Here is a 23,875-nt window from a genome sequence, read left to right as displayed (position 1 = left end):
TCCAAAATTGCATGTTTTCACATAAACAATATTATTATGTGGATATGTGCCTAAAAGTAAACAGAACAAGGGGACTCAGTTTATTTAGGACATGCTTAATAGCATAATAGCATAATGACATAACTTTAAAAAGAAAACTATAGCAAATCCCTAAATGGAAAATAGTGATAGCCTAATAGCATAATGACATAACTTTAAAAGAAAACTATAGCATAGTGTATTCAGGACGTCACCGATCTTAGCTACAGAATTTCTGGCTCTGCATCAGTTCTCAACGATATAGACCTTATGGGAAATCCTTTAGGGTGTAATTGTTAATTCTTTTCTACTTTATAGATAATCAAATGTAATTGGTCAAGAAATTCCAGCCTTGATTTTTCGTTCAACAAAAACAAAGAAGATCAACGACAAGAGTTGGCCATTTAAAGAGGACATGTCGTGTGCCTGAGTCCTGGAGGAGCAACCACATGGGTGGAACCTATTCCTCAGAAAGAATATTTCTAAAAAGAACAATGGAGTAAGAAGTAATAATCTGACTAGAATTTTCACCAGTTCTCGATGAAATAAATCAGTCAAAAACTAACAGAATGCGCTAAACTCAATTACTAATTTGATGTTCATTGTAATAAAGAGAAAAGGCAGCACACATCATCTCATATAAACTGGCAAGGAACAAATTGAAAGAATACAATACATAAACCGAGGCTAGAGGGAGAAATTATATTTTAATGTCATTTTCTTATATACAATCAATGACTTACTTGATTGCTGTGGTCTTGGAATTTAGTGCTGTACTGTAAAAATCATGCACCTCCTCAGGAGCTAAAAAGCTTGCTAGACATGCTTCTAGAGGCACTCTTGGCCGTACAACTTCATCATTAGCTCTGCAAGAAAAAGCTTACTGAGGATATAGTCCATAGTTGGAAGACAGTTTTCCATAGTTGGAAGACAGTTTTCAATACAAAAATGATCTGTAACTTACACTTCTTTGCCTTCCAATTTCATTGTTGCCTTCAGCTTGTTAAATTCTTCAACCTGCTCTGAATTATGGAAATATAGATCATTAATAGGAGTTCAAGCAGGAAAAACAGCCGTATTTATAGGCTTTTCAAGGGAAAACCTTTATTTGTCGCTTCATGAAGTGGTATATTCAAAGAAAGAATGTAGTCTGCTCTCTTATTGTAAGCAACTTTTCCAGACGGACATTGCTCCTCCAGGACTCAGGCACAGGACAAGTCCTCTTTAAATGGCCAACTCTTATCGCTGATCTTCTTTGTTTTTGTTGCACGAAAAATTGAGGCTGGAATTTCTTTACCAATTACATCTGATTATCTATAAAGTAGAAAAGAATTGACAATTACACCCTAAAGGATTTCCCATAAGGTCTATATCGTTGAGAACTGATGCAGAGCCAGAAATTCTGTAGCTAAGATCGGTGACGTCCTGAATACACTATGCTATAGTTTTCTTTTAAAGTTATGTCATTATGCTATTAGGCTATCACTATTTTCCACATGATAAGCTAAATATTTTGTACAGTCACACACTTCATTTGCCGGGAAAGAGATGGTTTCAATGCTTTGAGATAGTAGAAGAGAGATGTAGATAGCAGATGCATATGTAAAATCCTGTTTTTCTGTTGCTGGTGTCAAATGCTTAGGGGTGGTAAAACAATCAAATGCTTAGAGATGTGTAAAACATTTTAGTTATTTCTATTTTTGATGTAAAAAGGTGAAAAACATTTTCCTTAAATATGTTACTAAAATAGTCTTGAATCTATATCCTTTTCCAAGATGAGCAGATCATTTAATATTGTAATTTGACTTGGCCCTCAAGGATTTTGAGACAAAATCACTTTACTGTTGGTATTTTCGGATGGTAAAAGAAATATTCACCCACCCAAAATGGGTATAAAACATAGACAATGATTATTCTCTAGTCCTCCCTGATAATGAAGCTCAACCATGTAGTAACTAGTTCTTTTATGCTTGATTTTGTCTATGGCTGTTGAAGTGTACCTCAATAAATCAATAATCAACGTTAATATCTCATTTTTATCACTTAATTAACAAAAAAAATATTATAATTATCGATTAACCACATGTAAGTTAGATCATAGGTACAAGTGTTGGTTATGTATCTTTTTTATGATTGGTCATACTGTTTCTCAATGGGGAACCCCTTGTTTTTTATTATAGGTACCTGATGGACAGAAGTTGGATGTTTGTTAGAGATAGGTTTCACAACCCTGACTTCACCAATGGTTTAAAAACATTTTTGGATACTGCGAAACAACACCTAGATCATGAAAATAAGACGCGTTGCCCCTGTGTTAAATGTCAAAATGCCTTGCCGTGTCTTTCTCTACCCGAGATACGCAGACATATACTTGTAAATGGGTTTGCACAACATTACACGACATGGACTGAGCACGGGGAAGATTTTGTTGATGTCGCAGACGACCAAATGTATGAGGATTTTGAAAGTGACAGCGATGATGATGATGATGACAATGCTGCGATGTTGGACATGTTAAATGATGTCCAAGGGGCTATAAGTATGGAGACAGATGATGAGAACGATATTTATGTTAACAAATATGATTATTTGTTTAATGAAGCTCAACGAGAACTGTACCCGGGTTGTACAAAGTTCTCTGCATTATCTTTTATTATAAAATTAATGCAGATCAAGATAGATGGTCGTTGGAGCAATAAAAGTTTTAAAAATCTACTGTAATTGTTAAATGACTCGTATCCAAAAGGTGCATCCATACCAACATCGAACTATGAAGCCAAAAATATGTTGCTAGAATTGGGCTTGGGGTATGAATCCATACATGCATGCAAGTATGACTGTGCACTGTTTTATGGGAAAGAGAATAAGAAACTGGATGAATGTCCAGTGTGCAAGGAGCCGAGATACAAGTCTTGTGATGGCAAACGCAAGAAAGTTCCACAAAAAGTCTTGCGTTATTTTCCATTGAAGCCGAGACTTCGGAGGTTGTATATGTCAAGACATACAGCGACTGAAATGAAATGGCATAAAAAAAGAAGACAAAATGAAGAGGGTTTCCTACGACATCCAGCTGATTCTGCCGAGTGGAAACACTTTGATCAAGAGTATCCTGATTTTGCTGCAGATTGTCGAAATGTGAGGTTGGGGCTTGCTACAGATGGTTTTAATCCATTTGGAAACATGAGCACTAGTTATAGTATGTGGCCAGTTATGCTAGTGCCGTACAATCTGCCTCCTTGGAAATGCATGAAAGGAGTGTATTCAATGATGTCATTACTCATACCTGGTCCTCGAGCACCTGGGAAAGACATTGATGTGTATCTTCGTCCATTAATAGACGAATTAAAAGAATTGTGGGATATTGGAGTTGAAACTTTTGATGCCTCTGTTGGGAGAAATTTTAATTTGCGGGCATGTGTATTGTGGACTATAAATGATTTTCCTGCTTACGGAAATTTATCTGGGTGGAGCACAAAAGGGTACAAAGCTTGTCCTGTTTGTAACGAAGATGTAACTTCAGAGGGGTTGAGAGGAAAATTATGTTTTATGGGAGCTCAACAAAATTTGCCTGAGGATCTTGAGTGGAGAAGGAGTAAATATTTTAACGGTTTAGTTGAAGATCGTCCTCCTCCCAGATTATTTTCTGGGGATGACATATTGCGGCAATTAGATCGTGTTTATAAAGCTAGGCCTGGAAAACATCCTGACAATCCTGATTTAAAGCGACACCGTGAGCCTCATGAGCTAAACTGGACTAGAAAGAGTATTCTTTTTGAGTTAGAGTATTGGTCCAAGCTCAGGTTGAGACATAATATTGATGTGATGCATGTTGAAAAAAATATATGTGATAGTGTCATTGGTACTTTGTTGAATATAGATGGGAAAACAAAAGACACCAACAAGGCTCGTTTGGACTTGGCAGATAGGAAGATAAGAAAAGAATTGCATCTCACACGTCAAGGGAATAAATTGAAGAAGCCTCATGCTAGATATGTTTTGAAATTGGAATACCGTAGGCTGTTTTGTAAGTTCCTCAAAGTTGTCAAATTTCCTGATGGGTATGCTGCCAATATTTGCAAAAATGTGAACATTGTCGATGGGAAGATACATAATTTAAAAAGTCATGATTGCCATGTTTTACTTCAACGCCTCCTCCCAGTTGGTATTCGTTCATATTTGGACAAGGATGTGTGCACTGCAATTGTTGAGCTGGCCATTTTTTTCCAACAGATATGTGCAAAAACTTTAAAGGTGTCAGACTTGGAAAGAATGGAGAAGGAGATTGTTATAATATTGTGCAAATTAGAGAGAATTTTTCCACCGGCTTTTTTTGATGTAATGGTTCACTTGGCAGTCCATTTACCTCGTGAAGCTTTGCTTGGTGGTCCAGTTACCTATCGGTGGATGTATCCTATTGAGAGAAATTTAGGAACATATAAAAAGTATGTTACAAATAAAGCTCGACCTGAAGGTTCTATTGCAGAAGCATATATTGTCAATGAAGCAGTGACATTTTGTTCTATGTATTTTCGTGAGATTGAAACCCGTATCAATCGGGCAGAACGAAATGTCGATGTAGAAGATGACCAAGTAGTAGATGGTTTATCGATTTTCTCTCAGAAAGTTCGTCCATTCTGCCGTGAAAAAATATATATTACTGGACCGGAAGCGAAGTGAATAAAGCTCATTGTATGTACTATACAACTGTGACGCAGGTTAGAAACCTTATCTCAAGTAAGTGGTCTTTTTTTGCTTTGGTGTATAGTTCAATTTTTTTTAATTCAGATTAGAGATTGAATTATCTAATTTGTTCCTGTAGGAGCACGAGGCATGAGTTAAGGGCAAACAAGTAACCATAAGTTGTATGAAAGACAAGAAAAATAGTTCCCTGATTGGTTTGAAAAAAAAAGTAAGTTCATACACAATTTTAAAGAGTAGTTTTGGTTATTGTATATGACCACTATTGCTAAACTTTCTTGTTTCAATTGTTATTCGTAGATGATTAAAAAACGAGAAAATGGATTGATGGATTGAAACTGATTGAGAAATCTTTATTGTTCTAGCATGTCTTAAACCAGATCTTACGTGTTCATACATACACTGGTTGTTATTGTGGATGGAGTTAGATATCATACAAAAGATCTTGATGATCATCGGACAACTCAAAATAGTGGGGTGTATGTCCCTGGAGTTTTTATTGGCGGAAGTCATGATTATTATGGTGTTTTGCTAAGTATTGTGAAGTTAACGTACTTAGATATGAATCAAGTTTTCTTATTCAAGTGTAAATGGTTCAACACCGACAAATCAAGTAGAGACGAAAGAAGAAGAATGATACGGTATGATTATAATCTTACTAGCATTAATACAAGCTCTACGTGGTATGATGATGAACCATTCATACTTGCTATGGAAGCCCAACAAGTGTTTTATCTCGATGACTGTAAGTTGGGTTCACCCTGGAAAGTTGTACAAAAGGTGCAATTGAGAAACGTGTGGGATGTTCCGGAGGTCGAGGATACAAGTGGAGTGATAGTTGAGGATGATGTAGATCCTGTGACAAATGATGCTTATCAACAAGACGAGTTTAATGATGTTCACTGGTTCGTTCAAGAAGAGGGCCTTGAAACTGTTGAAAGAGGGCCTTGAAACTCCAGATTTGCATCTTAACGATATTGACCCAGAAATTGTTGCTTCAGAGGTTGTGAACGATGATTGGATGAATGATGATAGTGAAGATAATTTGATAAATGATGATACTGAAGAAGAAGATGATCCGGAAGATGGTGATGAAGAACCAATCATTTCAAGTGATGATGAGGATAGTGATTAGTTTATATCATAATTTTAATGTTCTTTTTTTGATTTGTGCGGGATGTTTTAGTTTGACATAATTTGGTAAATGTAGCTATAATTTTACTGTTATTTTTTCTTGATGCTGCGATTACGTTGCAAGATTAAGAGGGGGATGCTTGAATTAGTAGTAAAATCTCCTTCCTTCTTTTTGTTATTTGTTGAAAGTGGTTTAGTAGCTATAATTGTAAGTAGTTTTTGAATCCATGTCGTGCGGATGTTTCCAATAAGTCTGGATGCTACTTGTCCAACCTTTACTGCTATTTCTCCAGTTTCAGATATTACATGTATTCCCCAGCTTATTGTTAGAGCCTTTAACCCTTCCCTATCCATGTAGCAGTTGCATGCCTGTTGCCACATTTGCCTTTTCATATGGTATATTGTGTTCTTTATATTGGTGTAGAACTACAGTCGCATTCTGGCGAATTTTTATTTTTGTTTATGGTGCCATATGAATCTATATGTCATGTTACTTGGTAGCTTTGTGTCATTGTTGCGCATTATGTCTTGTTACTAGCTGTTCACTGTGCTAGTGTTGAAGGCATTTTCTCTTTCCTAATAATATTAGCCGTCCAGAATTCTCTTTTTTCTTCTGATGTACTTTAGCTTATAAACGTCACAGATTGCAGATGTATGGTCCTGTGGAGTATATGTCATGTTAGTGGGTGCATATCCATTTGAGGACCCTGAAGAACCTAGGAATTTTCGCAAGACAATACAGGTTAGATTTTATCTTCTCGTCATATGAGCCATTGTTAGATCAGTTTGATTAATTGTCTATTTTTACAGCGGATATTAGGGGTGCAATTTTCTGTTCCTGATTAATTGTCTATTTTCATTATGTTCACATATTCTGTTTAAATTTACTGCTTACTCGTGCTGCACCTAAAAACATTTCTACTACTTTTAAGTCTTTTTAAGTAAAAAATATGCATGATGTACAGTTTGATAACTCAGTTCATTTACAGGTTCTGACACAATTTCATAGTACTTCTGTTGATGTTAAACTAACTAAAACTAGAATCTTACAGGTTAAGTGGACATGTCACTGAAAGTCACATTATGAAAATAACATGTATATTATGTATATATTTTCTGTTTAGTTATAATTTGGAGTTATACATTATAACTTCCAAATTTTATTTGAAATGAGAATGTCTCTTTGCTTCTTAAATCATAACCTCTCCAACATTTGAAATTCGTAATTAATAGTTTTTCATGCGCTCATTTATCTATGTACATATATGTACTTTAACGTAATTGTATAATGCTAATATTAGAACCTACATTTTATGTTCCGCATATAACAATCTGCAAATGATGTGGGTGTGTATATATATATGTGCCATTTCATAGTTTAATTGAACACAATTGATGATAATACTTCCTCAATTGAAAAAGCAGAAAAGTTATCCGGTACATTCTTCATAGATGGAGGTCATTTTCTTACATATGTATAAATCTAGTATTTCTTATATAATAACTTGAAAAGCTTGTCACATAATGTGAATAGTATTTCATTTGTCAGTACTAGTTGAATAATAATTGCTCATATGTAAAGATATATATTACATCATTCCCCAGACCATTCATGCATACATATCTACGCACGCACATGATGGTAGAGACTAATTAGGGATAGTAAAGATTAATTTTCAATAGCAAAGAGAATTTATAACCTATAGTTACTTCATTGCTAGCTTTAGGATTTTGTCTACATGTTCTGTCCATGTTCTGCTTTGTGTCCATGTTCTGTCCATGTTCTGTCCATCAAACAAAAAACTGTCTGTGTGCTTCTCAGCTTGTGTCCCATGTTCTGTCCATGTCTGCTTTGTTAGCCGGTAAAACTTGCAGATGACATGATCATTACCATATATGTCGAAACATTCACCTTGGCAACTTTTTTGTGTGTCGGAATGGCTATCTAAGATTCTCTATTACAAACTGTACAGAATACAGACCCTAAAGTCCAAACATATCTGAGACATTGGGACAGAGTAAATTTTATCCTGTTGGGACCGATAATATCTGAGGCTTGATAGAATATATCCAAGGAGTACAACTAAAATATATGTCACATATTTGTAGAAGAACTTCGTTAATGCAATCGAAGAGGAGCTTAGAGTCATCGATCAGTTGATTATATAAGATTTCTACTTCATCGAGTACAAATGGATCCAGTAACTGATCTGTTGATTTCCATCTCTCTGGTAGCTTGTGGTTGTTTAAGCCTGAGGCTTCTAATACACTTCTTACATACTTCAACTTTGTTTCCTTAGCCTCTGCAGCTACTTTTGAGGTTAGAATTAGATGAGAATCTTCAGTTTCTTCGAAAGAAAGCCTCCGAGGTTCTGCTAGCAACTCAGCTGTGAAATATTTGTGCATGTCGTTGTTGAGATCTCTTTAATGAATAGAATCAAGGAACACTTCAAGGACACTTCAACGAAAAAAAAATCAAATTGCAAACATATAGAGGCTTCTTAATATAGTCAATTCCTGTCCCTTGAGGTATATTGATATCCTCATCAAAGAACACTTCAAGGACAGATACTGGACTAGGACGAGCTAGGTTTTCTGTTGTGCTTTCAGGAGCTTCAGTCTTTTCTGCACTCAATGTATAAGTCTTTTCAGGAGCTAGGTTTTCTGTTGTGCTTTCAGGAGCTTCAGTCTTTCCTAGGTTTTCTTACTACAGTCTTAACATGTTTAAAGGAACCTGTGAAGTTGCTAAGGAGATTTTAAGTCTTACCTCTAGATGAGTAGGAGGCTTTTCTAAAATTGGCTAAAACTTTGTTGGGCTCTGATGATCAGTGATCACGTAAGCATAGGATAAGTCACACAACATTTCTTACATGTTGGCCTAAACACCATACAGTTCTTATTCATTGTGATGCAATACTTATATGAGGTGAAAAACATAATTGTAAATTTCAGATTTCATGTAGAAGGGCAAAGAACCCTTATGCATGTTATTGTGAATTGTGAAGAAGGTACTCTTTACCTTTTATGTCGTAATTTAGTTTAGCACCTCTGTAGAATGTGTAGGAGGTCCCTCACAATTAACTTTGTTTCCGTTTATGTGCAATATATTAATTATTAATGTCATGATTACTCTATTTTATTAGGCTGATGTTTTTGTTCCGTTCTTTAAAAAAAACTTTAGTGGTAGATGTGCTCAGTTTGGATCATGACATATCTTATACGCATACTGGTGTTGATCTGTAGGCAACATAAGCAGGAGCAATGTTTTCAAAGGACTCACACGCACTTAATACCTGTACAGTTCTTTTGACAAAATTCTTTCATAGCAGGACTGATAAAGTTACTCAGGGTGCTTACGTTCAATTGGAAATTCAACTACTTGTCTTTGAAATATTGAAGGTAAGCCTGTGTGTATCGTCAATTGTAAACACAGTTCTTTCTATGGTAGAAATTTAGTCTGTAGAGAATTTTGAGATGTACCTTTCTGCCAGTGTACAATTTCTTTTTTGCTTTGCTATTGAACTAGCCAAATGCATGATTCTGTTTCTCATGCTTTCTTGTTACACTCACCTCAGGTGTGTCAAGTTGACAGATGTTGGGTTGCAAAAGATACTTCCTAGATGTGTTGGCCTCCAAAGTTTAAACCTTTACGCTCTTTCAAGGTGATTATTCAAATGTATCATAGTTCTAGTTAACCAGATAACTTTGCAACTTGGGTGATTGCTTTCATGTAGTTGCTCTGACAATAAGTTTAACTTAATTTGCTATAATTATATTAGCTTGATACACATTGTTAGCCCACAGCTCACTTGTCTAAGCTTTTATGGGTAATATTAATTCTTGAAACGGCATCTAAGAACCAAGTTGTGATCCAGGGCTCAAAGCTTTCAATGATTGAAACTAAAAAAATGTTTACTCTTCAATTTTTCTGCCATTCAAACAGAAGTTCAAAGCTAGGTTGATATATGTCTCCTATTCAATATCCTAAGGATTTGGGTAAGTACGGTTCTTGACAGGATTATTTATTCTTCTCATGCAGTTTCACGGATAAAGCTTATGAACATATTGCAAATTTAGTAGGTCTAAGAATTTCACAGATAAAGCTTATGAAAAAATCGCGTATAGAATATTAATATTGCAAATTTAGTAGGTCTAAGAATTTCACAGATAAAGCTTATGAAAAAATCGCGTATAGAATATTATCCTCAGAATTTTACTGTAACAAGGTATTTAGTGAAAGCAGGCCCTTACTAGGAATGACAGATCACAACATGGGTTAATCTGTAGAGAAATTTAGCTCTCTTATCATACGGTTTCAGGTCATTACTCATGGTTGTAGCATGTTATATCTGCGCGTGATTTACTTAATTAAGCTTTTTTTTTGTACGTCATGCGAAATGTTTTGGGTTTTAATGTTTTTATCTGCGCACCAGTTTTCACTTTATTTCCTCCTCTATTTGTCCTTCTACTTTGTATTGCCGGAGAGCAACGTGTGTTGTATTGCTAGGATCTACATAATTCAATATGGTGATGGTACGAAAACCACCTTCAAAGCTCATTTGTACATAAACCACCTTTAAAGAGGGTTCCGATTGCAATCTACCACCTTGATCTATTTTCTAGCAAAGTTTTTACTGTTTACATTCTTTTGCATTTTGACCATTCTAATTGTTTGATAATAAACAGTGAGAAGATGTACCGTAACAAAGCGCCTATCGTTCAGAGTTCTACTTCTGGTAAGTAGTGCATATTTCTCTTATAATTCATGATTCATTCACTTGGTTGATTAGAATATTATTATCAATTTAACGTTTATGTAACAACAGGTAATGCATCAAGTAATCAATCACATGCAGAATTATTGAAAAAGAAACGTTCTCATGCAGCAACTAGTTATCTGCCATACATGAATTCTGCAGGGAATGGATCCGGTTCTAATCCGAGTAAATATGCAATCTTCATTTTATTGCTAGAATATTTAAGTACTGTTAGTTTTTACTTATCTAACAAGTGTGTATGCTAATAGGTACAAAACGTACTCGTCTGCAAACTTCCAATCAAGAATGCCAAAATTCTGTAGCAGATGGACTGAATTCTAGTAGTACTGTTGTCACCACAGAACGAACTACTACTGGTAAGTGGTGTTGAATTGAGCTGAATTCAGTTGAATTGAGCTGAATTGAATTATTTTCCTCTAAAAGGTGTAGAGAAGCTGAATTGAATTTCATTTTCATCAATTGCAAATTACAAGGGTATACCTAAACTACAAACTCGAATGACAGGGATTAGAGTTAGTGCACGTCTTCAGCAACAAAGTGTTAATGATCAGCCAGTGGTAAACACCATAGTTGAAGAGCGAGATGATAATGTGATGTCAGATATTAATCAGGAGCCTCCTCCAGGTATACAAAACATTATATACATATATTTTGAGAATTAAATATACGTATGTGTTATGTTCTTAATAAAAATTATGTCAAAGGTACAACCAAAAAGGTGCGAGGGAAGACAAGAGGAGTGAATGCAGATAAGGTGTTCTCCCAATTGAATTCTAAAATACCTGTGACTCTGACTGAAGAAAATGGCAGACCTACGGGCCCTTATGCTGAGATGTTTGCAAATGAAATTGGTTACACAATTCGAAACTACGCCCCACTGAATGTGGAAAAATGGAAGAAGATTGAAAAAGCAGATGTGGAGAACTTGATCAAAAGAATGCAGGTTAGTGATGATTTGTTTTGCTAAAGGCATTATATTGGTTGCTTTGATTTGTTATATTTAGTTTGACATGAAATTATGCCTGTGCAGAATAAATTTGAATTTGATATGTCGCTCCCTTGGGTCCAGAGATATGTAATTACAACATGTCAGACCGTATATTGTAATTTTCGTTATAAGTTAAAGAAACATTTTGAGCAGTTTTCAACAATTGAGGAGGCAATTGAAAACAAACATGAAGCTGTCAAGACTCAGGAAGAATGGGAGTTTCTTTGCACTCATTTTTCTAGTGAAAAGTTTAAGGTACAATATCTTTTTTATTTTTCTCCACGCATTACATTTTTTTTTATTTTCATTTACTTCTTTCTAACTGTATGTCTCAATAATTTTAGATTCGCTCAGAGAAGAATGTTCTTAATAGGTCAAAGTTGACATATCACCACAAAGCTGGGTCAAAATCATTTATGTCACACCAAGAGCAAATTGTAAGACACTTTTTAGTTTTGCTTATAAATTTGTAACCTAATTGTGTACATATATATATGCTGAAAATGAAAATATGTTTGAATGCAATAGGCAACACAGACTGGAGAGATGCAAGGTGCAATTGATCGTTTTGAAACAGAGTATAGAAGTACAAAAAAAGGATGGGACTTGGGAGCAAAGGAAAAATGGGTAAGTAACGTGTCAATGATGCATGCTTTTATAATATTTTAAGAATATAGGTGAAATTGATATTACTGTTCTAAAGAGGATTATATTGATATGGTTGTAATTAAGAAGTTGCATATGATTGAACTGGATATATTTTTGTTTTACTTATAGGATCAAATGATAAAGATGCGAGCAGATATCACTCAACCTGATGGAACTCGAACAATGACAGATGAGGAAATTTGTGCAAAAGTTCTCAAAGTCAAATCAGGCTACATTAAGGGATGTGGTTTTGGCCCTAGACCACCACCATTAAGGTTCTCTCGTTCTTCGATGAGTGAAATGTCTGAAAAAAATAAAGAGTTGCAAGAACAGCTTCAAGAGACCCAACAACTTGTAGGAACTCAACAACAGAAGATCGATGCGCAAAATGAGGTAATCCAAAGATTGGAGGAGCAAGCCAAAAAGTTTGAGGAGTTTATGGCTAATTTTTCGAGGCAACATCCATCAGCTTAGTATTCTTAGTGAACTTAAACTTGGAGAAATATTTCTTTGATCGTGTTGTATTTGTTATTGCTTTAGACTAGCATTGTTACTTATGGTAGTAACTTTCTTGCTTTATTTATTTTAATTGTTTTGATGTACTGTGGTGACAATTGATGATAATTATTTATATTTTGTGTTTTTCTCGTAATAGCATTATTATTGATGAAATAAAATTTCCTCATTATAAGTTTTCTCGCTATATATTTAGGTCAATGAAAGTAAATTTCCTCGAAATAGACCCTACAACTTAAGGTGACGAAAATATGTTTCCTCACAATAGACCACATACTTATATCGTCAAAAGAATATTTTCTCGTTATAGAGTATACTGCTTATGTCGATAAAAACATATTTCCTCGCTATAGTGATACAACCTATAACGGCAAAAGTAATTTTCCTCGCTATAGACCATATAACCTATATCGACAAATGTAAATTTCCTCGTAATTGACTTTCTTTGGCGAGGAATATGGGGTACAACCTACAACGACAAATTTAAATTTTCTCGTCATTGAGTCCCTTTACTGAGGAACTGTTTCCACGAGAAAAAGATACATATAATGAAGAAAATCAATTTCCTCGTTAATGATTTACCTTTGGTGAGGAACAATTTCCTCGTTGAAAGGTACTTACAACGACGAAAATAGTTTTTTTAGAACTTTTATTATATATAAATTAAATATTATTCACATATTATTGGCGAGGAAACTGTAGTTTAGCGATGAAAAAGGCATGAGATTAGGTGAGGAAAAATATCGAGGCTAAAGAGTAACAACGAGAAAAGAATATATTCATCGCAAAAAGGATTTCGTGAGAAATTATAATATTCCTCGCAGAAACTTTTCTTGACCACCCTACCGCGAGGAAATGGTGACCAAAGTTTTTTCCTCGCGAACACACTACGACGAGGAAATCTCGACTTTCAACGACAAACTTGTTCCTCGCGGATTAGCATTTCTGTTGTAGTGATAAGGGTAAACAATCTAAACCAAAGATATAATTGTGATAGGGCAATATAAACAATGCAAACACACAATATGATCACGAAGTTCGGACCTTCCGTCCTACGTCTCTGCTCCCCACTCCCGGGGAGAAATCTACTATCACACCTGGTTTTCAACGATCACTCAAAAATATTTATACCACACAATATCGGTTTTCAATGCTCACTGATCAACGTTCACAATCTCACAATGTAACTATACTAACTACCACCTTAAGTGTTGGTCTCTAGCCCGTGTCTCCCTCAAGTGTTAGGAATTACAACCTCTCTCTAGGAATTACCACCTACCCCACTCCTCTTGGGATGACCCCGTCTCTCACCACACACTCCTCTTGGTGTACTAGTGTAATACAATGTGAACTTCACAATAAGGCACTCTAATACACTTCACATAATTGCAAATACACTTCACACCCTCTAAGTGTTAGCCTAGCCCGTGTCACCTTTCTCAATTATTCGGAAATTACCACCTCTCACTAGGCTTTACTACCGACCTCACTCCTCTTAGAACCAACCCCGTCTCTCACCAACCACTTCTCTCGGTGTCCAAGTATAATACAATGTGCAACTCACAATTAGGCTCACAAATTAAGTGAATGTTCTTTAAACAAGGCGAGAACTCAATTAAGTACAACTCAATGTTACAATCTCTCACAATCCCAATATACTATGTATGCAAATAAAATACGCTCAAGTGTGTGTGTGTAACAAAGAGATTTAATAAATCAAACTAAACTCAATATAAACACTAGCTTAATAAAAGATAATCGAACAATATAAATTCAATGCTAGAAATTGAGTTTAGAAAACTTCTCTATAGATAACAAGAGAGGGGGAGAAGAGTTGAATGCTCAAACACCAAATAAATGATCTCCACTTACTCTTGTGAAATTCTCTTCACAAACTAAACTTGTAAAAACTCTCTTAAACAAACAACAAACACCCTTAAACTTATTTAAACAATTTTCTTAGTTGCCCTCAGAAGTTAGAGGGTATGAGGTATATATAGGTACCCCAAGAAACTAAAGAAAAGGGAAAAATGCTTCTAGCCCCCAAAAGCCAAGTGAACATGCTTCCCACCCCCAGGACTTGGTCAATGGGTGTTTTACCCCTAAAAATAAAGAATCTGTTCTCTGAGCCCCCAAAACACAAAACCCAAGACATTAAAATATGTGAAGACCATAATACCCTTCTCTCTCTCTTTCTTTTTTTATTAAAATATGATGGGGGATTATTTTATTATTTTTGTTTTCTCTCTCTCTTTATCATGATGTACCAAGAGGATAGTTAAAATGATTGATGAGGATTATTTTATTATTTTTGTTTTTTATTATTTTGGTTGTTTGTATTGGGAGGTTGTTAAAGTTACGGGTTGATTGTTAAGGTTACGGGTTGGTTGTTAAGGTTAAGGGTTTGTTGTTAAGGTTATGAATCCTCTCTCTCTCTCTCTCTCTCTCTCTCTCTCTCTCTCTCTCTCTTTCTTTTTTTATTAAAATATAATGGGGATTATTTTATTATTTTTGTTTTCTCTCTCTCTTTATCATGATGTACCAAGAGGATAGTTAAAATGATTGATGAGGATTATTTTATTATTTTTATTTTTTATTATTTTGGTTGTTTGTATTGGGAGGTTGTTAAAGTTACGGGTTGATTGTTAAGGTTACGGGTTGGTTGTTAAGGTTAAGGGTTTGTTGTTAAGGTTATGAATCCTCTCTCTCTTTCTTTTTTTATTAAAATATGATAGGGATTATTTTATTATTTTTGTTTTCTCTCTCTCTTTATCATGATGTACCAAGAGGATAGTTGATATGATTGATGAGGATTATTTTATTATTTTTGTTTTTTTATTATTTTGGTTGTTTGTATTGTGAGGTTGTTAAAGTTACGGGTTGATTGTTAAGGTTACGGGTTGGTTGTTAAGGTTAAGGGTTTGTTGTTAAGGTTATGAATCATCTCTCTCTCTTTCTTTTTTTATTAAAATATGTATGATGGGGATTATTTTATTATTTTTGTTTTCTCTCTCTCTTTATCATGATGTACCAAGAGGATAGTTGAAATGATTGATGAGGATTATTTTATTATTTTCGTTTTTTATTATTTTGGTTGTTTGTTTTGGGAGGTTGTTAAAGTTACGGGTTGATTGTTAAGGTTACAGGTTGGTTGTTAAGGTTAAGGGCTTGTTGTTAAGGTTATGAATTCTCTCTCTCTCTCTTTCTTTTTTTATTAAAATATGATAGGGATTATTTTATTATTTTTGTTTTCTCTCTCTCTTTATCATGATGTACCAAGATGATAGTTGAAATAATTGATGAGGATTATTTTATTAATTTTATTTTTTATTATTTTGGTTGTTTGTATTGGGAGGTTGTTAAAGTTACGGGTTGATTGTTAAGGTTACGGGTTGGTTGTTAAGATTAAGAGTTTGTTGTTAAGGTTGTGGATTTGTTGTGTAGGTTACAGATTTGTTGTTAAGGTTACGGGTTTAATTGTTAAGGTTTCGGGTTTAATTGTTAAGGTTACGGGTTTAATTGTTAAGGTTACGGGTTTAATTATTAGGGTTACCTATCTAAAGATCCTCTTGGTACATCATGATAAAGAGAGAGAGAGAGAGAAATAATAAAATAATCCCCCATCATATTTTAATAAAAAAAGAAAGAGAGAGAGAAGGGTATTATGGTCTTCACATGTTTTAATGTCTTGGGTATTGTATTTTGGGGGCTCAGAGAACAAAATCTTTATTTTTAGGGGTAAAATACCCATTCACCAAGTCTTGGGGGTGGGAAGCACATTCACTTGGCTTTTGGGGGCTGGAAGCATTTTTCCCTAAAGAAAAAGACCAAAAACCCAAAAGAAAGCAAAGCTGGAAAATAGTCGTTACTGTGCAACGGACACTTTATGGGTCGACTCATAAAAATCATGGTTTGACTCATAACCTATCCGTTATAGGCTAAAAACAGCTTATGGGTCGACTCATAAAATTCATGAGTCGACTCATCATGCATAGGTTGACTCATGAAGTCATGGGTCGACTTATCAGAAACAAAACACACTTTCCAGCACAGTTTATGAGTTGACTTATGACAGGCATGAGTCAACTCAACCTGTTTGGGTCGACTCATCAGAAACAAAATGTAAACTACACAACAGTTTATGAGTCGACTCAACACTGTTCATGAGTCGACTCAAGACATGCATACAACCTGTTTTAAACAGTATATGTCAACTTAAAACAGGGTTTAAAAATATTAAATAAATTCTAAAAATTATGAAACTTTGGGAAATGATTGTAGACATGATGATACACATGCTAAAAAAACTAGTTTTCAAAAAAGCATCTCTCAAATGTAAAATCTCATCATTTTGCAAAATCACATAAGTATGTTAAAAACTTAATTTTGCAAAGATAACTTAAACAAAACTTTGAAACACTTTAGGATGGATTTAGAGACTCATACAAGATATGAAAGTAGTGTAAATAAGTCTTCAATCCATAAACATAATATTTTGCAAATATAATAGAATATGAAACATATAAATGTGAAAATGAAGATATATATTGTTTTATATCTATATAGCTAAACCAAAATAACTTATGCACATATAAAACAAATAAGTATTATATATCTATTTGTTTGCAAAAACTTTTGTGGATAAAACACATAAACCATTAAATTGTGTGTGTATAATATTAAGCTTAAGATATTAACACACAAGTATAAACCTATACTATAAATATTATAAACTATATACTCAAGCTTGAAGGTCTTCAATATAGCTCGACTTGGTAAAACTGGCGGATAAAGCTTGAACTTGAATCTTTAACTTAAATTTCATTACTTCCCTCCACTATTTACGCCAACCTCCATTGAATATGATCGTGAAAGCTTGATTCCATCCATCCTCTAATATGTTGTTTGTCTACAATAAATAGATAAACACAAATACTAGACAAACAACATTAGTGATAAATTATTTGTTAAACATCATCAAAACAAAGAGGCCAACAATCTCCTCCTTTTTAATCATGACAAACAATTTATAAAAATGATATATGTATGAAAAGAAATGAATATACAATATTGTAATTATCATGCATATAAACAAAAAGAATATACTCATAATATTTCTCCCCCTTTGACAACATCAAAAAAGGGGAAACCAATAAGAATGAAGAGAGCGAAAGCTCCCCCTACCTATAAGCTTGGATGAGTATAAAACAAGTATAGGGATTACTCCCCTTATCAAAATGCCTCATGAATGTATGAAATGAAGGCTAAGGCACACATGTGAGTTAGCATAGATAAAAACATGCTAAAAAATACTCACATATATCAAGATAAAAAGAACACATATGGATGTATCATTGAAATGGTGTGTCTCAAAACATAAATATAAAGATCATGTATAAAAATAGATTTATGAAATCAAAAGAACGGTAAATATGAGGATCATGAAAAAAGAGTTTTCAAATGAAAACAAATCACTCAAATGAAATCATAAATCAAGATTTAAGTCCAAGAATAATGTTTGATCAATAAAGAAAGCCTTCTTTGTAGAACTTGATCAAACCACATATAGAATGCAATATAAGACACAATTGAAATTTGAATATGATGACAAACAATTTACAAAAATGATATATGCATGAAAGGAAATGAATATATAATATTGTAATTATCATGCATATAAACAAAAAGAATATACTCATAATATTTCTCCCCCTTTGACAACATCAAAAAAGGGGAAACCAATAAGAATGAAGAGAGCGAAAGCTCCCCCTACCTATAAGCTTGGATGAGTATAAAACAAGTATAGGGATTACTCCCCTTATCAAAATGCCTCATGAATGTATGAAATGAAGGCTAAGGCACACATGTGAGTTAGCATAGATAAAAACATGCTAAAAAATACTCACATATATCAAGATAAAAAGAACACATATGGATGTATCATTGAAATGGTGTGTCTCAAAACATAAATATAAAGATCATGTATAAAAATAGATTTATGAAATCAAAAGAATGGTAAATATGAGGATCATGAAAAAAGAGTTTTCAAATGAAAACAAATCACTCAAATGAAATCATAAATCAAGATTTAAGTCCAAGAATAATGTTTGATCAATAAAGAAAGCCTTCTTTGTAGAACTTGATCAAACCACATATAGAATGCAATATAAGACACAATTGAAATTTGAATAATCTATTTGTGCTATATAATGAATTCAAAAGAACAAATCAAAACAAAATTTTTATAGTTCAAAAATAAGATTACAAAACGTACAAGAATCATGAACTATAAAAAAATCATCTTTAAAAGTATGAAACCAAATCATTATTGATTTTCATAAATAAGAGAAGTCACCATATCAAAATCTTGAGCTTGTTTCAACCCATATAAATATTTTTAGCACCCGGTAAGTAAGGTTTGGGAATAAACACCTAATAAATCAGGGGGTTATATAAACACAAACCTCTCATCAAAAGCGAAACTAATAATCATGAAAACAAAGGAATTGATCAAAGAAAAATTGTTTTTATATTAAAAGTTTTCAAAGCACATTTTACAAAACCAAGAAAAAGAAAAAGAAAAACAGTAAAATTCTGGTTTAAAAATCATTTTGGCACCCAAGCATTCTTGGTGCAATGCTTGGGTGCCGGATTATTTAAGAAAATGACCCCTATCAATAAAGGTCAAACCCCTAGGGTTATGAACCCTCTTGGGCATATGTGGCACACTAACATAGTCAAAGCAATATTCACTCAAATGACCCTTCCGATTGTAATATGTGTAATGGAAGAGATCTATTTGTTATTGTGGACCATTAGCTCATGCACAGGAACCATTTGCAAACAAATATTTTTTTTAATTGTTTTGCAAATGAGAAACATCATTAAACAAAGGTGGTCTATTTGAGAAATTTGACAAGTTTGAATATTTTTTAAGTCATAACAAAACTTCGCCAAATGGTCAAATCTACCATAAATATCACATTTAAATACATGTGGTCTACTAGAAACATTTAGCAAATATGATTTTCTTTTCAAATCAAAACAATACTTGGCCAAATGACCAAAACGATCACAATGATCACATTTAAACACATGAGCATGCTTATGATGAACTTTATGAGTGTGTGCATGTACATGTGTGTGTGATAAAGAAGCCTTATGAGATGCACAAGAAGCATTAGTCTTAGAAAATTTGTGTGCGTCATAGCAAAATTTAGTAATGTGGCATTTACGACCGCAAATTGAGCATTTGTAAACTTTGTTATACAAGTGTGCATAGTATATAGGTGACTTTGTAGAACTAGATTTAGCACACTTGTCCATAAGTTTCTTATGATTATCAATGCATATTCTCAAAGTTGAATCTAAAGATGAAATGCGTTTACTTGTCCATAAGTTTCTTATGATTATCAATGCATATTCTCAAAGTTGAATCTAAAGATGAAATGCGTTTATTCACAAGATTCAAATCTTCATTATTAGGCACATATGCATTTTTATTAGAAGCAGAACATAAATAGTCATTTATAAAAGAAACAGTATTATTTTTTATGTTCTTAACTTCTAACATGGCATTACTTTTGTCATGAGTCAAGTTAGCAATATCCAATTTTAAATTATTATTTTCCAAATTTAACATATCATTGTTTTCTTTAAGAGCATTATTTTCTTAAGTAATGATATTAAATTTGGAAGCTAAGTTCTCATGATCGGATTTTAATGCATCATGCTTGCTTTGTAAATCAATAAAATCTTTATGCAATTTGTTATAGGCATGCAATAATCTCTTATATGCACAAACAAGTTCATCATTAGGTAAATCATTAATAGATTCGAACTCGCAAACCTCACTAGGGCTATTGCCTAGTGGCTGTGTGCATGAAAATGAAGCTCCACATGAGCTAGAAGCGGAATCCTCCAAAGCTTATCGGATTGCCTCCAAATTCCCTTGATGTGCTTCTATAAGTTTTCACAATATGTAAGCACTATCAAAAGAATCAATCTTGTTAGAAAAAGATGAATCGAACGCATTATGTAAAAATTCTAACAAAAGCTTGTTCATGGTAAACAATTTATATTCATCTTTACTCCACTTGGATTTCTCTAAAGTGGGTACAATATAATTGCAATCTATAATTTTCCATAAATCAAAATGTCTAGATCGAATAAAAAGTTTGAATCTAACACACCATTGAGCATAGAAAAAATTATCCAAACAAGGAGCAACATTAATGGCATAACCTAAACTAGGTGTACCGTGCATATCTATAATGTATATATGTGCAAGCAAGATACAAATAAAATCAAAACAAGATTAGCACAAAAGATAACTTGGATCTTTAACTCAAGGTGATTAAACCTTAAATCAAAGAGCACCAAGCTCTGATACTAATTGTTGGACCCTAGAGGGGGGTGATTAGGGTCTTGTGCTAATCTAATTCCGATTTTATGCCAATTAAAACTTATTAATAAATTATTCTTACAAGATAGATATACAATATATTATGAGCAAGAATATACAATATGAACAAAGGGGAGGAGGGGGTGATTAAGCTCTGATACCAAGTGTTCTCTTTGATCCAATTCTTTTGGAATATAAAAGAACTGGGTGTTGTCGTTGTACCGTGATTAGGGTCTTGTGCTAATCTAATTCCGATTTTATGCCAATTAAAACTTATTAATAAATTATTCTTACAAGATAGATATACAATATATTATGAGCAAGAATATACAATATGAACAAAGGGGAGGAGGGGGTGATTAAGCTCTGATACCAAGTGTTCTCTTTGATCCAATTCTTTTGGAATATAAAAGAACTGGGTGTTGTCGTTGTACCGTGAAGTAGCTCCGAAGGAGTGAACCACATATATCTGTGAGTACTGTGATTGATTTTGTGCCTTTATTCTGTGTATTACGTCTCCGTTTGAGACATTCTTATTGGTGTGTATCCTAATAACTGGTATCAGAGTCTGACTTAGAGTATATATCTGCTTATCGTATGCTCTATAGCTGCCACTAAAAATAGATCCTCCATATCAGAAAATAAGTTCAATTATTATTTACTCTTTTAAGGCAATATGCACTATTCACAAATAAGACACTATTCACTAGTACGATACTATTCACAAGTATTGTTACTATTCACAAATACGGTTCGGAAAAGAGGTAATCTTTTGCCATGGGATCTACAGTTAAAGACACCATGCTTCAAATTGAAAAATTCGGCGACCAAAATTTTAGGTATTGGAGGATGCAAATAGAAGGCTATTTGTACCAGAAGGATCTCTTCCTGCCCCTCCAAGGAGAGGTAAGGAAACCTGAGAAAATAGATGATAATAAGTGAAAGGTGCTCGATCGTAAAGCACTTGCCACCATCAGGCTCAACCTTCACCAGTATGTGACTTACAATGTCTCACATGCGAACACCACCAAGGAGTTGATGGAGGCCTTAGAAGCGCTGTATGAGAAGCTGTCTGCTTCAAATAAGGTGTACCTGATGAAGAAGCTGTTTAATCTAAAGATGCAGCAAGGAGCTCGCGTGGTAGACTTCTTGAATGAATTTCAGGCTATGGTGCATCAACTTGTTGCGGTAGATCTCAAGTTTGACAATGAGATCCAAGCTCTTCTGCTACTTTCTTATCTACCAGATTCATGGGAGAATATGGTGATGGCGGTGAGCAATGCTAATGACAATGACAAGATGAAGCTCGACACAGTGATTGGGGCAATTCTGAATGAAGAATCTCACCGCAAATTCTAAGGAGCTAAGACCTCTAGCAGTGAGAGTGCTCTGCATGTTGAGATACAAGGGCGTGCGCAGAAGAAGGGTAGGGAAAAACGAGGCCAATCAAAACCCAGAGGGAAGTCTAAAGGGCCAAACCCGAATGGTTACGGTGAAGGGAAGTACTTCAGATGTGGAAAGAAGAGTCACTTTGCACGGGACTGCAGAGTTTTTGTTCCAGCATCAGCAAGGGATGATCAGACTGATGGTGAAACTAATCTCATGCACAAGACAGATTCGGATGTGCTTCTCCTATCTCGAGAAGACAAAAGCGATGCGTGGGTCATCGACTCTGGCGCATCTTTCCATGCAACCTCACAATAAAAGCTGCTTTTATCGTTCATGAAGAAGGACTTGGAGATAGTCTATCTCGGTGACGATCAGCCTTGCAAGATTTTCAGGAAGAGAAATTGTACTCTCAAGATGGAGGGCGGGATCACCTTGACGCTGAACGACATTCGACATGTACCGGATCTTAGGTGAAATCTTATATCAGTTGGATAACTGACTAACTCCGGTTATAGAGTATCCTTCGAACATAGAAGCTGGAAGGTGTCCAAGGGTGCCCTGGTGGTGGCACATGGCAAACGTGAAGGGTCTCTCTATATTACTAATGGGAAGATCGACCGCTTGCTTGCCGCAGGACAAGCATCATCATCATCATCCGTCGACTGCAGGACTTGGGATCGAAGACTTGACTACATGAGCGAGAAGGGGATGCAGATTATGACCGTGGGAGAGAGGCTTCTGAGTCTGAGCAAGATTAATCTGACTTTCTGTGATAACTGCATCCTAGGCAAACAAAAGAATGTGAGCTTTAACAAGACCGTACCGACTCTAAAACTATAGAAATTGGGGTTGGTGCACACCAACATGTGGAGACCTGTATAAATCCTATTTGTTAGCAACTCTCTTTACTTTGTCACTTTTATTGATGATCCTATTAGAAAACTGTGGGTGTTCTTTTTGAGCACAAGTCAGATGTTTTTATCATCTTCAAGAAGTGGTTTTCCTGTATGGAGAACAAAATAAGCAATAAGCTGAAGTGCCTAAAGTCTGATAATGGAGGCGAGTATTGCAACCAAGAGTTCGAGAACTTCTGCTCGTCCCATAGGATTAGGAGACAGAAGACCGTCCCAGGAACACCTCAGCACAACGAAGTGGTGGAGCGTATGAATCGTAATATCTTGGAGCGCGCCAGAAGTATGAGGATCCACTCTAGATTTCCCAAGAGTTTTTGGTCTGAAGCTGTCAATACTGCTGCATACTTCAACAACCATGGGCCATCCGCGGCTCTCAGTTATAGGATAC

The 23,875-nt window shown here is 34.7% G+C and overlaps 3 protein-coding genes and 1 long non-coding RNA gene across 6 annotated transcripts; 2 read left to right on the top strand and 2 right to left on the bottom strand.

Moving 5' to 3' along the window:
* On the bottom strand, window positions 768-1,205 carry LOC109830641. The gene is made up of 3 exons (XR_002244367.1): window positions 1,121-1,205; window positions 983-1,040; window positions 768-884 (listed from the first exon to the last, which is right to left on the bottom strand). It is a non-coding gene; the product is annotated as an uncharacterized LOC109830641 (long non-coding RNA).
* On the top strand, window positions 2,803-4,695 carry LOC109831041. Its single transcript, XM_020398382.1, has one exon. It carries the CDS (start codon window positions 2,803-2,805, stop codon window positions 4,693-4,695), a length of 1,893 nt encoding a protein of 630 aa, XP_020253971.1.
* LOC109831040 lies at window positions 7,876-9,386 on the bottom strand. The gene is made up of 4 exons (XM_020398381.1): window positions 9,331-9,386; window positions 9,144-9,181; window positions 8,356-8,475; window positions 7,876-8,237 (listed from the first exon to the last, which is right to left on the bottom strand). The coding sequence occupies exons 1-4, from the start codon at window positions 9,384-9,386 to the stop codon at window positions 7,876-7,878; spliced, it is 576 nt and encodes a 191-aa protein (XP_020253970.1).
* Window positions 10,712-12,847, top strand: LOC109830640. Of its 3 annotated transcripts, none has more exons than XM_020397956.1 (8): window positions 10,712-10,793; window positions 10,877-10,984; window positions 11,133-11,252; window positions 11,339-11,571; window positions 11,659-11,871; window positions 11,961-12,053; window positions 12,145-12,243; window positions 12,394-12,847. In XM_020397956.1, the coding sequence occupies exons 1-8, from the start codon at window positions 10,757-10,759 to the stop codon at window positions 12,736-12,738; spliced, it is 1,248 nt and encodes a 415-aa protein (XP_020253545.1). In that variant the 5' UTR covers window positions 10,712-10,756; the 3' UTR covers window positions 12,739-12,847. The 3 variants fall into 3 exon arrangements, with proteins under 3 accessions (XP_020253545.1, XP_020253546.1, XP_020253544.1); XM_020397957.1 differs by having other exon boundaries at window positions 11,333-11,571; window positions 11,770-11,871; XM_020397955.1 differs by having other exon boundaries at window positions 11,333-11,571.

Source organism: Asparagus officinalis, chromosome 2 (assembly GCF_001876935.1).
Source record: "Asparagus officinalis chromosome 2, Aspof.V1, whole genome shotgun sequence".
NCBI lineage: Eukaryota > Viridiplantae > Streptophyta > Magnoliopsida > Asparagales > Asparagaceae > Asparagus > Asparagus officinalis.
The sequence above is the reverse complement of the archived record's forward strand: the minus strand, read 5'-3'. Positions and strand labels throughout refer to the sequence as shown.

Excerpts from the sequence above, each read along its gene's own strand:
- LOC109831041 (XM_020398382.1), top strand. The coding sequence starts at position 2,803 with ATGTTGCTAGAATTGGGCTTGGGGTATGAATCCATACATGCATGCAAG.
- LOC109831040 (XM_020398381.1), bottom strand. The coding sequence starts at position 9,386 with ATGCATTTGGCTAGTTCAATAGCAAAGCAAAAAAGAAATTGTACACTG. Across the intron at positions 9,182-9,330 it reads AATTGTACACTGGCAGAAAG|TCCTGCTATGAAAGAATTTT; the intron begins GTACATCTCAAA and ends TAACTTTATCAG. Across the intron at positions 8,476-9,143 it reads TTGTCAAAAGAACTGTACAG|AAAAGACTGAAGCTCCTGAA; the intron begins GTATTAAGTGCG and ends CATTGAGTGCAG.
- LOC109830640 (XM_020397955.1), top strand. The coding sequence starts at position 10,757 with ATGAATTCTGCAGGGAATGGATCCGGTTCTAATCCGA. Across the intron at positions 10,794-10,876 it reads TGGATCCGGTTCTAATCCGA|GTACAAAACGTACTCGTCTG; the intron begins GTAAATATGCAA and ends GTATGCTAATAG. Across the intron at positions 12,244-12,393 it reads TGGGAGCAAAGGAAAAATGG|GATCAAATGATAAAGATGCG; the intron begins GTAAGTAACGTG and ends TTTTACTTATAG.